Below are 12,943 nucleotides of genomic sequence, written 5' to 3'. Positions count from 1 at the left end.
GAGACGCACTGACAGGCCTGAGGTCAGTGTATCTGTGTGTCAGTATTGTGTTTACTGTAGGGGTCAGAGACACACTGACAGGCCTGAGGTCAGTGTCTCTGTGTGTCAGTATTGCGTTTACTGTAGGGGTCATAGACGTGTGTCAGTATTGTGTTTACTGTAGGGGTCAGAGACGCACTGACAGGCCTGAGGTCAGTGTCTCTGTGTGTCAGTATTGTGTTTACTGTAGGGGTCAGAGACGCACTGACAGGCCTGAGGTCAGTGTCTCTGTGTGTCAGTGTTGTGTTTACTGTAGGGGTCAGAGACGCACTGACAGGCCTGAGGTCAGTGTATCTGTGTGTCAGTATTGTGTTTACTGTAGGGGTCAGAGACACACTGACAGGCCTGAGGTCAGTGTCTCTGTGTGTCAGTGTTGTGTTTACTGTAGGGGTCAGAGACGCACTGACAGGCCTGAGGTCAGTGTATCTGTGTGTCAGTATTGTGTTTACTGTAGGGGTCAGAGACACACTGACAGGCCTGAGGTCAGTGTCTCTGTGTGTCAGTATTGTGTTTACTGTAGGGGTCAGAGACGCACTGACAGGCCTGAGGTCAGTGTCTCTGTGTGTCAGTATTGTGTTTACTGTAGGGGTCAGAGACGCACTGACAGGCCTGAGGTCAGTGTATCTGTGTGTCAGTATTGTGTTTACTGCAGGGGTCAGAGACGCACTGACAGGCCTGAGGTCAGTGTCTCTGTGTGTCAGTATTGTGTTTACTGTAGGGGTCAGAGACGCACTGACAGGCCTGAGGTCAGTGTCTCTGTGTGTCAGTATTGTGTTTACTGTAGGGGTCAGAGACGCACTGACCGGCCTGAGGTCAGTGTCTCTGTGTGTCAGTATTGTGTCAACTGTAGGGGTCAGAGACGCACTGACAGGCCTGAGGTCAGTGTCTCTGTGTGTCAGTATTGTGTTTACTGTAGAGGTCAGAGACGCACTGACAGGCCTGAGGTCAGTGTCTCTGTGTGTCAGTATTGTGTTTACTGTAGGGGTCAGAGACGCACTGACAGGCCTGAGGTCAGTGTCTCTGTGTGTCAGTATTGTGTTTACTGTAGAGGTCAGAGACGCACTGACAGGCCTGAGGTCAGTGTCTCTGTGTGTCAGTATTGCGTTTACTGTAGGGGTCAGAGACGCACTGACAGGCCTGAGGTCAGTGTCTCTGTGTGTCAGTATTGCGTTTACTGTAGGGGTCATAGACGTGTGTCAGTATTGTGTTTACTGTAGGGGTCAGAGACGCACTGACAGGCCTGAGGTCAGTGTCTCTGTGTGTCAGTATTGTGTTTACTGTAGGGGTCAGAGACGCACTGACAGGCCTGAGGTCAGTGTCTCTGTGTGTCAGTATTGCGTTTACAGTAGGGGTCAGAGACGCACTGACAGGCCTGAGGTCAGTGTCTCTGTGTGTCAGTATTGTGTTTACTGTAGGGGTCAGAGACGCACTGACAGGCCTGAGGTCAGTGTCTCTGTGTGTCAGTATTGCGTTTACTGTAGGGGTCAGAGACGCACTGACAGGCCTGAGGTCAGTGTCTCTGTGTGTCAGTATTGTGTTTACCGTAGGGGTCAGAGACGCACTGACAGGCCTGAGGTCAGTGTCTCTGTGTGTCAGTATTGTGTTTACTGTAGGGGTCAGAGACACACTGACAGGCCTGAGGTCAGTGTCTCTGTGTGTCAGTATTGTGTTTACTGTAGGGGTCAGAGACGCACTGACAGGCCTGAGGTCAGTGTCTCTGTGTGTCAGTATTGTGTTTACTGTAGGGGTCAGAGACGCACTGACAGGCCTGAGGTCAGTGTCTCTGTGTGTCAGTATTGCGTTTACAGTAGGGGTCAGAGACGCACTGACAGGCCTGAGGTCAGTGTCTCTGTGTGTCAGTATTGTGTTTACTGTAGGGGTCAGAGACGCACTGACAGGCCTGAGGTCAGTGTCTCTGTGTGTCAGTATTGTGTTTACCGTAGGGGTCAGAGACGCACTGACAGGCCTGAGGTCAGTGTCTCTGTGTGTCAGTATTGTGTTTACCGTAGGGGTCAGAGACGCACTGACAAGCCTGAGGTCAGTGTCTCTGTGTGTCAGTGTTGTGTTTACTGTAGGGGTCAGAGACGCACTGACAGGCCTGAGGTCAGTGTCTCTGTGTGTCAGTGTTGTGTTTACTGTAGGGGTCAGAGACGCACTGACAGGCCTGAGGTCAGTGTCTCTGTGTGTCAGTATTGCGTTTACTGTAGGGGTCAGAGACGCACTGACAGGCCTGAGGTCAGTGTCTCTGTGTGTCAGTATTGCGTTTACTGTAGGGGTCAGAGACGCACTGACAGGCCTGAGGTCAGTGGCTCTGTGTGTCAGTATTGCGTTTACTGTAGGGGTCAGAGACGCACTGACAGGCCTGAGGTCAGTGGCTCTGTGTGTCAGTATTGTGTTTACTGTAGGGGTCAGAGACGCACTGACAGGCCTGAGGTCAGTGTCTCTGTGTGTCAGTGTTGTGTTTACTGTAGGGGTCAGAGACGCACTGACAGGCCTGAGGTCAGTGTCTCTGTGTGTCAGTATTGTGTTTACTGTAGGGGTCAGAGACGCACTGACAGGCCTGAGGTCAGTGTATATGTGTGTCAGTATTGTGTTTACTGTAGGGGTCAGAGACGCACTGACAGGCCTGAGGTCAGTGTATATGTGTGTCAGTATTGTGTTTACTGTAGGGGTCAGAGACGCACTGACAGGCCTGAGGTCAGTGTCTCTGTGTGTCAGTATTGTGTTTACTGTAGGGGTCAGAGACGCACTGACATGCCTGAGGTCAGTGTCTCTGTGTGTCAGTATTGTGTTTACTGTAGGGGTCAGAGACGCACTGACAGGCCTGAGGTCAGTGTATATGTGTGTCAGTATTGTGTTTACTGTAGGGGTCAGAGACGCACTGACAGGCCTGAGGTCAGTGTATATGTGTGTCAGTGTTGTGTTTACTGTAGGGGTCAGAGACACACTGACAGGCCTGAGGTCAGTGTATATGTGTGTCAGTATTGCGTTTACTGTAGGGGTCAGAGACACACTGACAGGCCTGAGGTCAGTGTATATGTGTGTCAGTGTTGCGTTTACTGTAGGGGTCAGAGACGCACTGACAGGCCTGAGGTCAGTGTCTCTGTGTGTCAGTATTGTGTTTACTGTAGGGGTCAGAGACGCACTGACAGGCCTGAGGTCAGTGTCTCTGTGTGTCAGTATTGTGTTTACTGTAGGGGTCAGAGACACATTGACAGGCCTGAGGTCAGTGTCTCTGTGTGTCAGTGTTATGTTTACTGTAGGGGTCAGAGACGCACTGACAGGCCTGAGGTCAGTGTCTCTGTGTGTCAGTATTGTGTTTACTGTAGGGGTCAGAGACGCACTGAAAGGCCTGAGGTCAGTGTCTCTGTGTGTCAGTATTGTGTTTACTGTAGGGGTCAGAGACACACTGACAGGCCTGAGGTCAGTGTATATGTGTGTCAGTGTTGTGTTTACTGTAGGGGTCAGAGACGCACTGACAGGCCTGAGGTCAGTGTCTCTGTGTGTCAGTATTGTGTTTACTGTAGGGGTCAGAGACGCACTGACAGGCCTGAGGTCAGTGTCTCTGTGTGTCAGTATTGTGTTTACTGTAGGGGTCAGAGACACACTGACAGGCCTGAGGTCAGTGTCTCTGTGTGTCAGTATTGTGTTTACTGTAGGGGTCAGAGACACACTGACAGGCCTGAGGTCAGTGTATATGTGTGTCAGTATTGTGTTTACTGTAGGGGTCAGAGACACACTGACAGGCCTGAGGTCAGTGTCTCTGTGTGTCAGTATTGTGTTTACTGTAGGGGTCAGAGACACACTGACAGGCCTGAGGTCAGTGTCTCTGTGTGTCAGTATTGTGTTTACTGTAGGGGTCAGAGACACACTGACAGGCCTGAGGTCAGTGTCTCTGTGTGTCAGTGTTGTGTTTACTGTAGGGGTCAGAGACACACTGACAGGCCTGAGGTCAGTGTCTCTGTGTGTCAGTGTTGTGTTTACTGTAGGGGTCAGAGACACACTGACAGGCCTGAGGTCAGTGTCTCTGTGTGTCAGTATTGTGTTTACTGTAGGGGTCAGAGACACACTGACAGGCCTGAGGTCAGTGTCTCTGTGTGTCAGTGTTGTGTTTACTGTAGGGGTCAGAGACACACTGACAGGCCTGAGGTCAGTGTCTCTGTGTGTCAGTATTGTGTTTACTGTAGGGGTCAGAGACACACTGACAGGCCTGAGGTCAGTGTCTCTGTGTGTCAGTATTGTGTTTACTGTAGGGGTCAGAGACGCACTGACAGGCCTGAGGTCAGTGTCTCTGTGTGTCAGTATTGTGTTTACTGTAGGGGTCAGAGACACACTGACAGGCCTGAGGTCAGTGTATATGTGTGTCAGTATTGTGTTTACTGTAGGGGTCAGAGACGCACTGACAGGCCTGAGGTCAGTGTCTCTGTGTGTCAGTATTGTGTTTACTGTAGGGGTCAGAGACGCACTGACAGGCCTGAGGTCAGTGTCTCTGTGTGTCAGTATTGTGTTTACTGTAGGGGTCAGAGACGCACTGACAGGCCTGAGGTCAGTGTCTCTGTGTGTCAGTATTGTGTTTACTGTAGGGGTCAGAGACGCACTGACAGGCCTGAGGTCAGTGTCTCTGTGTGTCAGTATTGTGTTTACTGTAGGGGTCAGAGACGCACTGACAGGCCTGAGGTCAGTGTCTCTGTGTGTCAGTATTGTGTTTACTGTAGGGGTCAGAGACACACTGACAGGGCTGAGGTCAGTGTCTCTGTGTGTCAGTATTGTGTTTACTGTAGGGGTCAGAGACGCACTGACAGGTCTGAGGTCAGTGTCTCTGTGTGTCAGTATTGCGTTTACTGTAGGGGTCAGAGACGCACTGACAGGCCTGAGGTCAGTGTCTCTGTGTGTCAGTATTGCGTTTACTGTAGGGGTCAGAGACGCACTGACAGGCCTGAGGTCAGTGTCTCTGTGTGTCAGTGTTATGTTTACTGTAGGGGTCAGAGACGCACTGACAGGCCTGAGGTCAGTGTATATGTGTGTCAGTATTGTGTTTACTGTAGGGGTCAGAGACACACTGACAGGCCTGAGGTCAGTGTATATGTGTGTCAGTATTGCGTTTACTGTAGGGGTCAGAGACGCACTGACAGGCCTGAGGTCAGTGTCTCTGTGTGTCAGTATTGTGTTTACTGTAGGGGTCAGAGACACACTGACAGGCCTGAGGTCAGTGTCTCTGTGTGTCAGTATTGTGTTTACTGTAGGGGTCAGAGACACACTGACAGGCCTGAGGTCAGTGTCTCTGTGTGTCAGTATTGTGTTTACTGTAGGGGTCAGAGACACACTGACAGGCCTGAGGTCAGTGTCTCTGTGTGTCAGTATTGTGTTTACTGTAGGGGTCAGAGACACACTGACAGGCCTGAGGTCAGTGTCTCTGTGTGTCAGTATTGTGTTTACTGTAGGGGTCAGAGACACACTGACAGGCCTGAGGTCAGTGTCTCTGTGTGTCAGTATTGTGTTTACTGTAGGGGTCAGAGACACACTGACAGGCCTGAGGTCAGTGTCTCTGTGTGTCAGTATTGTGTTTACTGTAGGGGTCAGAGACGCACTGACAGGTCTGAGGTCAGTGTATCTGTGTGTCAGTGTTGTGTTTCCACGTCCTGAAGTGTTGAGCCGGCCAGCGTTTGCACTGTTGGTCATTACAGCATTTATTGGTCATTAAATCCGTATAGAGTTTATTGCAAAGCAAAAAAATAATAATGAAATAGCGACTCGAATTTCATTACATTTCAGACGCAGCATTCAAGAGAATCCATGAACACCCTCACCCTCTCTCACCTACACGATATGACCATAAAACCCAATGGAAAATCGATATAAGCAATATGCCTGTTCCAGTCCAGAGGACCACAGTAAATCACACAGCGCTGAATGAACTGGAGGAACGCGAGGCTAATACCTGCGCGCGGCTCATAATATCTGTGATTACAAACTGTACGAGGCTCGTGTCGGACGCTTTATTGTGGACAGACGGCAGCTTGTGATTACACCGTAGCTCAAGGTCACACAGAGGTTCATTGTTTTCTGCTCGCCGTGGACGTCCTTACATTGATTAATCGGTTGATTAACAGGAAATCTGATTTATTAATGCTGCTTTTAAAGGTCAGTCGCATTAGCGTCAGGGCTGCTGTGTGCCGAGACCCGCCGTCGAGATTGAACAATATAGACACAGCTGAAAATAAAGGTCACGAGAATCGAAAGGTGGATGCTAACAGGTTAATCGACAGTCACGGATGTGCAAATACATTAACATGCCTGCAGGAAGATTACGCTTTTGTGTTGCACGACAGACAGAAGACAGGCACATGACTTACGCCACCGCTATTGTATATAGCGTTATATATGGCTATATGTGGCACAAACCCAGTCTGGAGTCGCACGGGTATATCTGTGGCAATAGCCAACTATACATTGTATGGGTCAAAGTTATCCATTTTTCTTTTATGACAAAAATCGAGGTAGATATTTAGTACATTTCCTACCGTAAAAACATATATAAAACAATATTTTTGTGAGGGGATGCAGCACATAATGCACAACTTTAAAGGAGATTTTCTTTTTTTTGTGCATTTTGCTCCTCAGATTCCAGATTTTCAATAGAAAATTCAGAAAATGACTGGTTTTGTGGTCCAGGGTCACATTTGTTCAAAGTTATCTGGACTCAAATGTTCTCAAAACGTTAGAACAAAAACATTTAGGCTCAATATATATATATCAGCATCGGCTGATACATGTTCATTTTTAATGTTATAATTATCGACCCGATAAGAAAAATTATGGAAAATTAACAGAAAAATAACAGAAAAGCTGATAAACAATGGATTATAACCTTTGGATTTTTCTTTTATGCCAAAAATCATTAGGATATCAAGTAAAGATCATGTTCCATGAAGATATTTAGTAAATTTCCTACCGTAAATATATAAAACATGTATTTTTGTGAGTGAATGCAGCACAATCGTGAACATAAATGCACAACTTTAAAGGAGATTTGCTCAATGTTTAAATTTTTTTTCTCCTCGGATTCCAGATTTTCAATAGTTGTATCTCGACCAAATATTGTCCAATCCTAACAAACCACACATCAGTGGAACGATTATTTATTTAGCTTTCAGGTTATGTATAAATCTCATTTTCATAAAACTGACCCTTGTGACTGGTTTTGTGGTCCAGGGTCACATATATGGTTTAAGGTTCTCAAAAACATGTTAGAAACGCTTTTGATGGGCCTTCATGTGCAGCTAACACCGTGTGGCGTGTTGCGAAACATAAAATCTCAGTGTTATCTCGATTATGATCAATAAGCGTGGTTTCATGCACACATCAAAATCAAGAATCCGACAATGTAAGAACAAGCAGCTATAAATACCAGTATATGTTGAAATGAATGGTCTTTTGACCTTTAACCAATCACACGTGACCTTTAGATGACCTTACACCTTGTTAGTGATATGCTAAATCATTTTGTGTGTAATATAAGTGTTCTTAATAGTGCATTTATGGTGAAAAAAACAAAAAAACAGTGGACATTGTCATGTGAAAATGGCTCTGTTTAATTAACCGTAGTGTGTGGGTCTCCATGCTGTTGTGCACACTTGCACTGCATACAAACACTGTGGTTGTGTCTCAAATTATGATCTATACACTATGCACTATATATTGAAATGACTTAAGATATTAAGTCTTGTTAACTGAAAAAAAATATCAAAATTAAGTGATTTTTACTTGAAATAAGAATCTTGTTTTCCCTCTGAATTAAGTTTATTGGTAACATTTCACATTTAATTTATGCCCTTGTTACATATGTAACATGTAGTTACTGTAGTAATAACTTTAAATTATGCATAATTACATGCAACTAACCCTCAACCAAACCCTAATCCTAACCTACAGTGAGTACATAGTTGATTTAAGTATGGTTACACGATAACAAGGACACCTTATCATAAAGTGTATCCTGCTTTACAATAACATTTCATTTGTTAACATTATTTACTGACATAAGCTAACATGAACTTATATGAACAATACTTCTGATTTTTAATAATAAAAAAAATACTATCAATTCATATTACAGGTGAATAGGGAAATTTTTTTTTACCTAGCAGACATCACCATGAAACCTTCCCAGTTGATTGCCTACATTAACATGAGAAAAAAATGTATTACAAGTTGTCTGTAATTTAATGTTTAAATATGCAAATTAGGCAATATCTACTTAAATATGCACTAATTTGCATATATTTTAAAAAACGAAATCTGAGTATTGGATAAAGCCAGGTTAAAAATATTTTTTTTCATTGTGTTCACAAATTAGATGGGGAGTTTTATTCATTTATGTATATCTACTTTTGTTATCCTGTAAATCAGAATATACTGTCAATAGCCTTAAACAATTTATTTTCGCCATGTTTTTTGGAATAAAATGTTATTTTAAATCAGGCTAGAAATAACATATTTACAAATCCCTCTGTAAATGTCTTCATACTATAATTATGTACGAGACTGTAAGGTTTGGTGTATATCGGTGCCACTGAACTGGAGATTTCGGACTTGGAGAATGAGAGAAAAGTCATTTTGTGAAAACGGGCTTTAAAGATTTATCATCAGCCAATGAGATTGCGCATTCAGCCCTTTTACTTTCACGATTGGTTGCTGATAAAAAGGAAATGACCAAATTTGGATCCGACAGCATTGTACAGGAGAGAGAGAGCTTCCCAGCGGTGTGTGTGATGAAAGGGTGCAGACAGACGCAAATAGACAAAGTGTAGTAAAATAAAGACCTAAATGTGTATTTTGGACTTTGTTTCACCACAAGTCTGAAAGAAGATGTTATTGAAGACAAATATCCCAAAACCTCAAAATTGACCAGTGAAAAAAAAAATGTTTTGCCTGCCGTGTCTCGCCTTAAGCATTAGCATTTTTGAGAGAGAGAGAGAGAGAGAGAGAGAGAGAGAGAGAGAGAGAGAAGCTTGGAAAGAGAAAGAGTGTTTTTTCTCGCGTGTTTGTCCGTGTCAACACAGAGCTGGTGTGTCTGTGCCGTTACTCTCGGAGCAGATATTCCTCTGGTGTCCTAGTCAATGAGTTCTTTAGGAAAAGGTCAGAGGCGCTTTGCAAAAATCAATCACAGCTGCTTCTCCCACTCGACTCCGGTGGAGGAGAGAGAGAGAGAGAGAGAGAGAGAGAGAGAGAGAGAGAGAGAGAGAGAGAGAGAGAGAGAGAGAGAGAGAGAGAGAGAGAGAGAGAGAGAGAGAGAGAGAGAGAGAGAGAGAGATAGAGCGATAGAGAGAGAGAAAGACACACACGGGTCGAGTCAGTTTGACACTGTAAGCAAGATTCTCTCAGTGACAGTGTGTGAAGTGAGTCACTGATGCACACTGTGTCTCCATCATGTCAGTTCTTACACACTAGGAAGTCCACGCTGAAGAAACATGTTGAGAAAATGACATGTTGGCTGCATGAACCACAGCGCTCAAAGTGACGCCCGTACGAGAGCTGGCAAGCTCAAAGCCACGGCTTTATAACGCGTGACAACAAGTCTGGAGATGTAGTGTTGCAGTGGCGTCTCGGTATCGGTTTCCAGTAAAGGAATGGGGAAAATCATTCAGTCATCTCCATATTATTCCAGACCCCATTGACGACAGGGCGATATATTCCAGGATGTCAATAATGTTTAACTGTTGGATATCGACATATTAACTCTTTCTGCGTGATGTGAAGCACCTAAAATAACAGAAACCATCTTTGGATGGTAATTAGATTTTTTTAGTTTGGCTAGCGTCCCATTCGAGTGCGGGGTTAATGAGCTTTACTCATATACTGTAAAAAAATATGTGTGTAGTGTGTGTGTTTCTGAAGAGCATTTTTAAAGCCCAAAGTGGGCGGAGCCAGCCGTCGCCATCTTGGCCGCGCGTCACTCCCGGGTAAACGAACATGTGCAGCGAGGCGGATTAGCTGAATCAAAGTTGAAAAATCAATTCGCGCCGCATTAACCTATCAGGAGCCTGCTTGCTGCTGTCACGTGGTGATGGATTTAATCACTCAGTGTGGATTCGAGAGAGAGACGGGACGTTTTACTGTTTTTTCGAATACTCTGTATTTGGACTACTCTTTTGAAATACCGTTTTTCGCAGACCATAATCGTAAGGAAGTATTCAATACCGGATGCAGCATTGGTTTACGCAGATGATCTTCTCCGCTGGTTTTTGGATCCGCGGATGCTGTACTATTTCAGAAGATGCGTAACAGCGCCACCTACCGTATAACCATGAAAACATCTCAGGGTTTCGTATGTAACCCGAACTAGACGCTGTGTCATTGCGCTGATGCTACGGGAACGTCTTCAGCAGCGTCGCAGTTCCCTCAAAAAGAAACATGGATTCCTGGAAAACCTAATCAATGCTAATGGTGCGGAGAGAGTTACGACAATTGTGCCGTAATACAAGTTTTCTGAAATGTCATGTTTAAATATGGAAATTAGACATTATCTAATTAAAAATCCCTTCATTTGCATAACATAAATCTGAACATATAAAGCCAGGTTCAAAATGCTTGTTTATTGTGTTGACATATTATAGTCACAGCATAAATTAGAAATGAATCTCATCAGACAGAAACTAATACATTCTCACCATGTTTTTGGTAATTTATATGTAAAAACCCTGTATGTAAATCCTGTATGTAAAGCTGCTAAAGAGGAGATTTCAAACTCAAACTCACTGCCTTTAAAGATATGGATTGTAATTGAAATTTACAGAGTCAAAAGTGCAATAAAATAAAGAGTTAAATGTGTATTTTGGATATCTTCTTTCCACTAGCCTGTAAGAAATAAAAAATGGTCAATTGCATGAACAAAAACAATGGGTTTGCATGTTATATCTCACAATTATGACTTTATAACATGCAATCCTGACTTTATATCACACAATTCTGACTTTATAACATGCAATTCTGACTTTATATCTCCGAATTGTGTGTTAAAAGTATAAAAGTCAGAATTGAAAGATGTAAACTCGCAATTGTGAGATAAAAAGCCAAATTATCTTTTAAAATGTTTTATTCTGTGGCGGAAACAAGAAATGTAATGGAAGTAAAATCTCAAAATTGACCATTGCTTGAAAGAACATGTCAGCCATTATTTGATGAGCAGATTTGCGTTTGCATTGATGCAACCAATGAGTGTCTCGATGTGAAATGTGAAGTGCATGAGAAGAAAGTGATGGATTGCATGATAACAGAATGGTTCTTGTGTGAATGTGATATCTGACCTCTTTGAATCTGACCGAGGGGAAGTGAAGTCTTGCGTTAACTGACCATATTGCTCTGTGCCATTAGGTGAGGAAGCTCTCACCATGTACATGGCCAAGAACAAGCTGGACCGGAAGATGGTCAACGCCACCCAAGGAGTCGAGGCACTTCACCAGCTCGCCTCCTCGTACTTCATCGACCGCGACGGCACCATGCGCAAACTCCACGAGATCCAGATCTCCAGCAACGCCATCAAGGTGAGGAAGAGTCCAGAGGACTAAAGATAATGCTTTTCTTACTCAGTATTTTTGTCTTGTTTCCAGTCCAAATATCTACAAATTATTCAATCAAGATGCATTTACTAGATGAGTGAAATGCTATAAGATAGTATGTCTTGTTTTTTGGGGGAACAAAATCAAAATGAAGTGAGTTTTTGCTTAAAACAAGAAAAATTATCTTGTTTCCGTTTGAATCATTCATTCATTTGAAGCAAACATAATCCCCCCCCCCCCCCCCCCCCACCCCCCCCCACCCATCCCCCCCCCCCCCCCCCCCCCCCCCAAATAAGACAATATATCTTATAGCATTTTTACTCATCGCGTAAATGCTTCTTGATTGAAGAACGTTTAGATATTTGGACTGGAAACAACAAATACTAAGTAAGAAAAGCATTGTTTGCAGTGTATATCACAGTTCACATACTATGGCAATTCGAGGTGCATTACAGAGAAAGGAATTAAAATAATCACAAGATAAAAGCAAGAAAAATCAAAACAGAAGGAATTAAGAGAGATATATGACACAGTTAACAATGAATCAGAAGAGTAAAAAGATGACATAAACTCCTCATCAGGCTGAACCAGGGGGAACATGTTTTCCACACTGTGTGTCTGTGGTGTTCTTTCAGCGACTAAGAAAATACAAATATAATAATCAATATAAAAATAAAAGAAATCTATCAGACGACTCCAATAGACCCGATTTTTCCCTAAAATCGGACAGGATGAGCGCTAGGAGTGAGTCACGAACACGATCTCATGAAAGTGTGTATCTATACAACCACACAGTGTATTTCTCATGCCATTTAACCCTTAAATATACAGCCGCCACCGGCTAAAAATAACTATTGTTCTTAAATGTTTAATAACTTTTGAACCGCTAATCCAATCTGCATGATTTAAAGGGTCCTGTAAAGAGGAGATTCGTGGCGTTACCTTATCGTGATTAGTATCGGGTTATTAGTTAATAGACATTCAGAGGCTCCGTAGTGAATGTGTTTGCATCATCAGGTTTTGATCAGCATTCGATGGGGTTTGTTCCTCTGAGCCAAACAGGAATGATTGTTGATGCTTAGTCCCATCCTCATGCCCAGATTGCTTTATATATATATATATATGTGTCTCTTTTGCTTCAGTGTTCTATTACAATGTTTTCTATTTATTTTACTACCTGAACTTTTTTTGGACATATCTATATTGTCAGTAAATTGAAAAACACACCAGATTTTCAAAAAAAAAATCGCCTATAATAATAATGTTGTAATAAATTGCTATATCTTGCTTAGGGACTGTTACATGTAGTCAAAATTTCATCTGGATATCTAGAATATCCAAGTAAA

General features: G+C 43.5%; 1 protein-coding gene across 1 annotated transcript in view; it reads left to right on the top strand.

The window, feature by feature from the left end:
• brinp1 (bone morphogenetic protein/retinoic acid inducible neural-specific 1) overlaps nucleotides 1–12,943 on the top strand; it is a 220,767-nt gene that overhangs the window by 109,184 nt on the left and 98,640 nt on the right. Inside the window, exon 4 of the mRNA XM_079606289.1 lies at nucleotides 11,413–11,582. Within this exon, the coding sequence (XP_079462415.1) occupies nucleotides 11,413–11,582 (170 nt within the window). The remainder of the gene's footprint in view (nucleotides 1–11,412; nucleotides 11,583–12,943) is intronic.

The sequence above is a fragment of the Phoxinus phoxinus genome, assembly GCF_949152265.1.
Source record: "Phoxinus phoxinus genome assembly, chromosome: 3".
NCBI classification, from domain to species: domain Eukaryota; kingdom Metazoa; phylum Chordata; class Actinopteri; order Cypriniformes; family Leuciscidae; genus Phoxinus; species Phoxinus phoxinus.
Note: the sequence above shows the minus strand (reverse complement) of the source record. Positions and strands in the feature narration are given on the sequence as shown.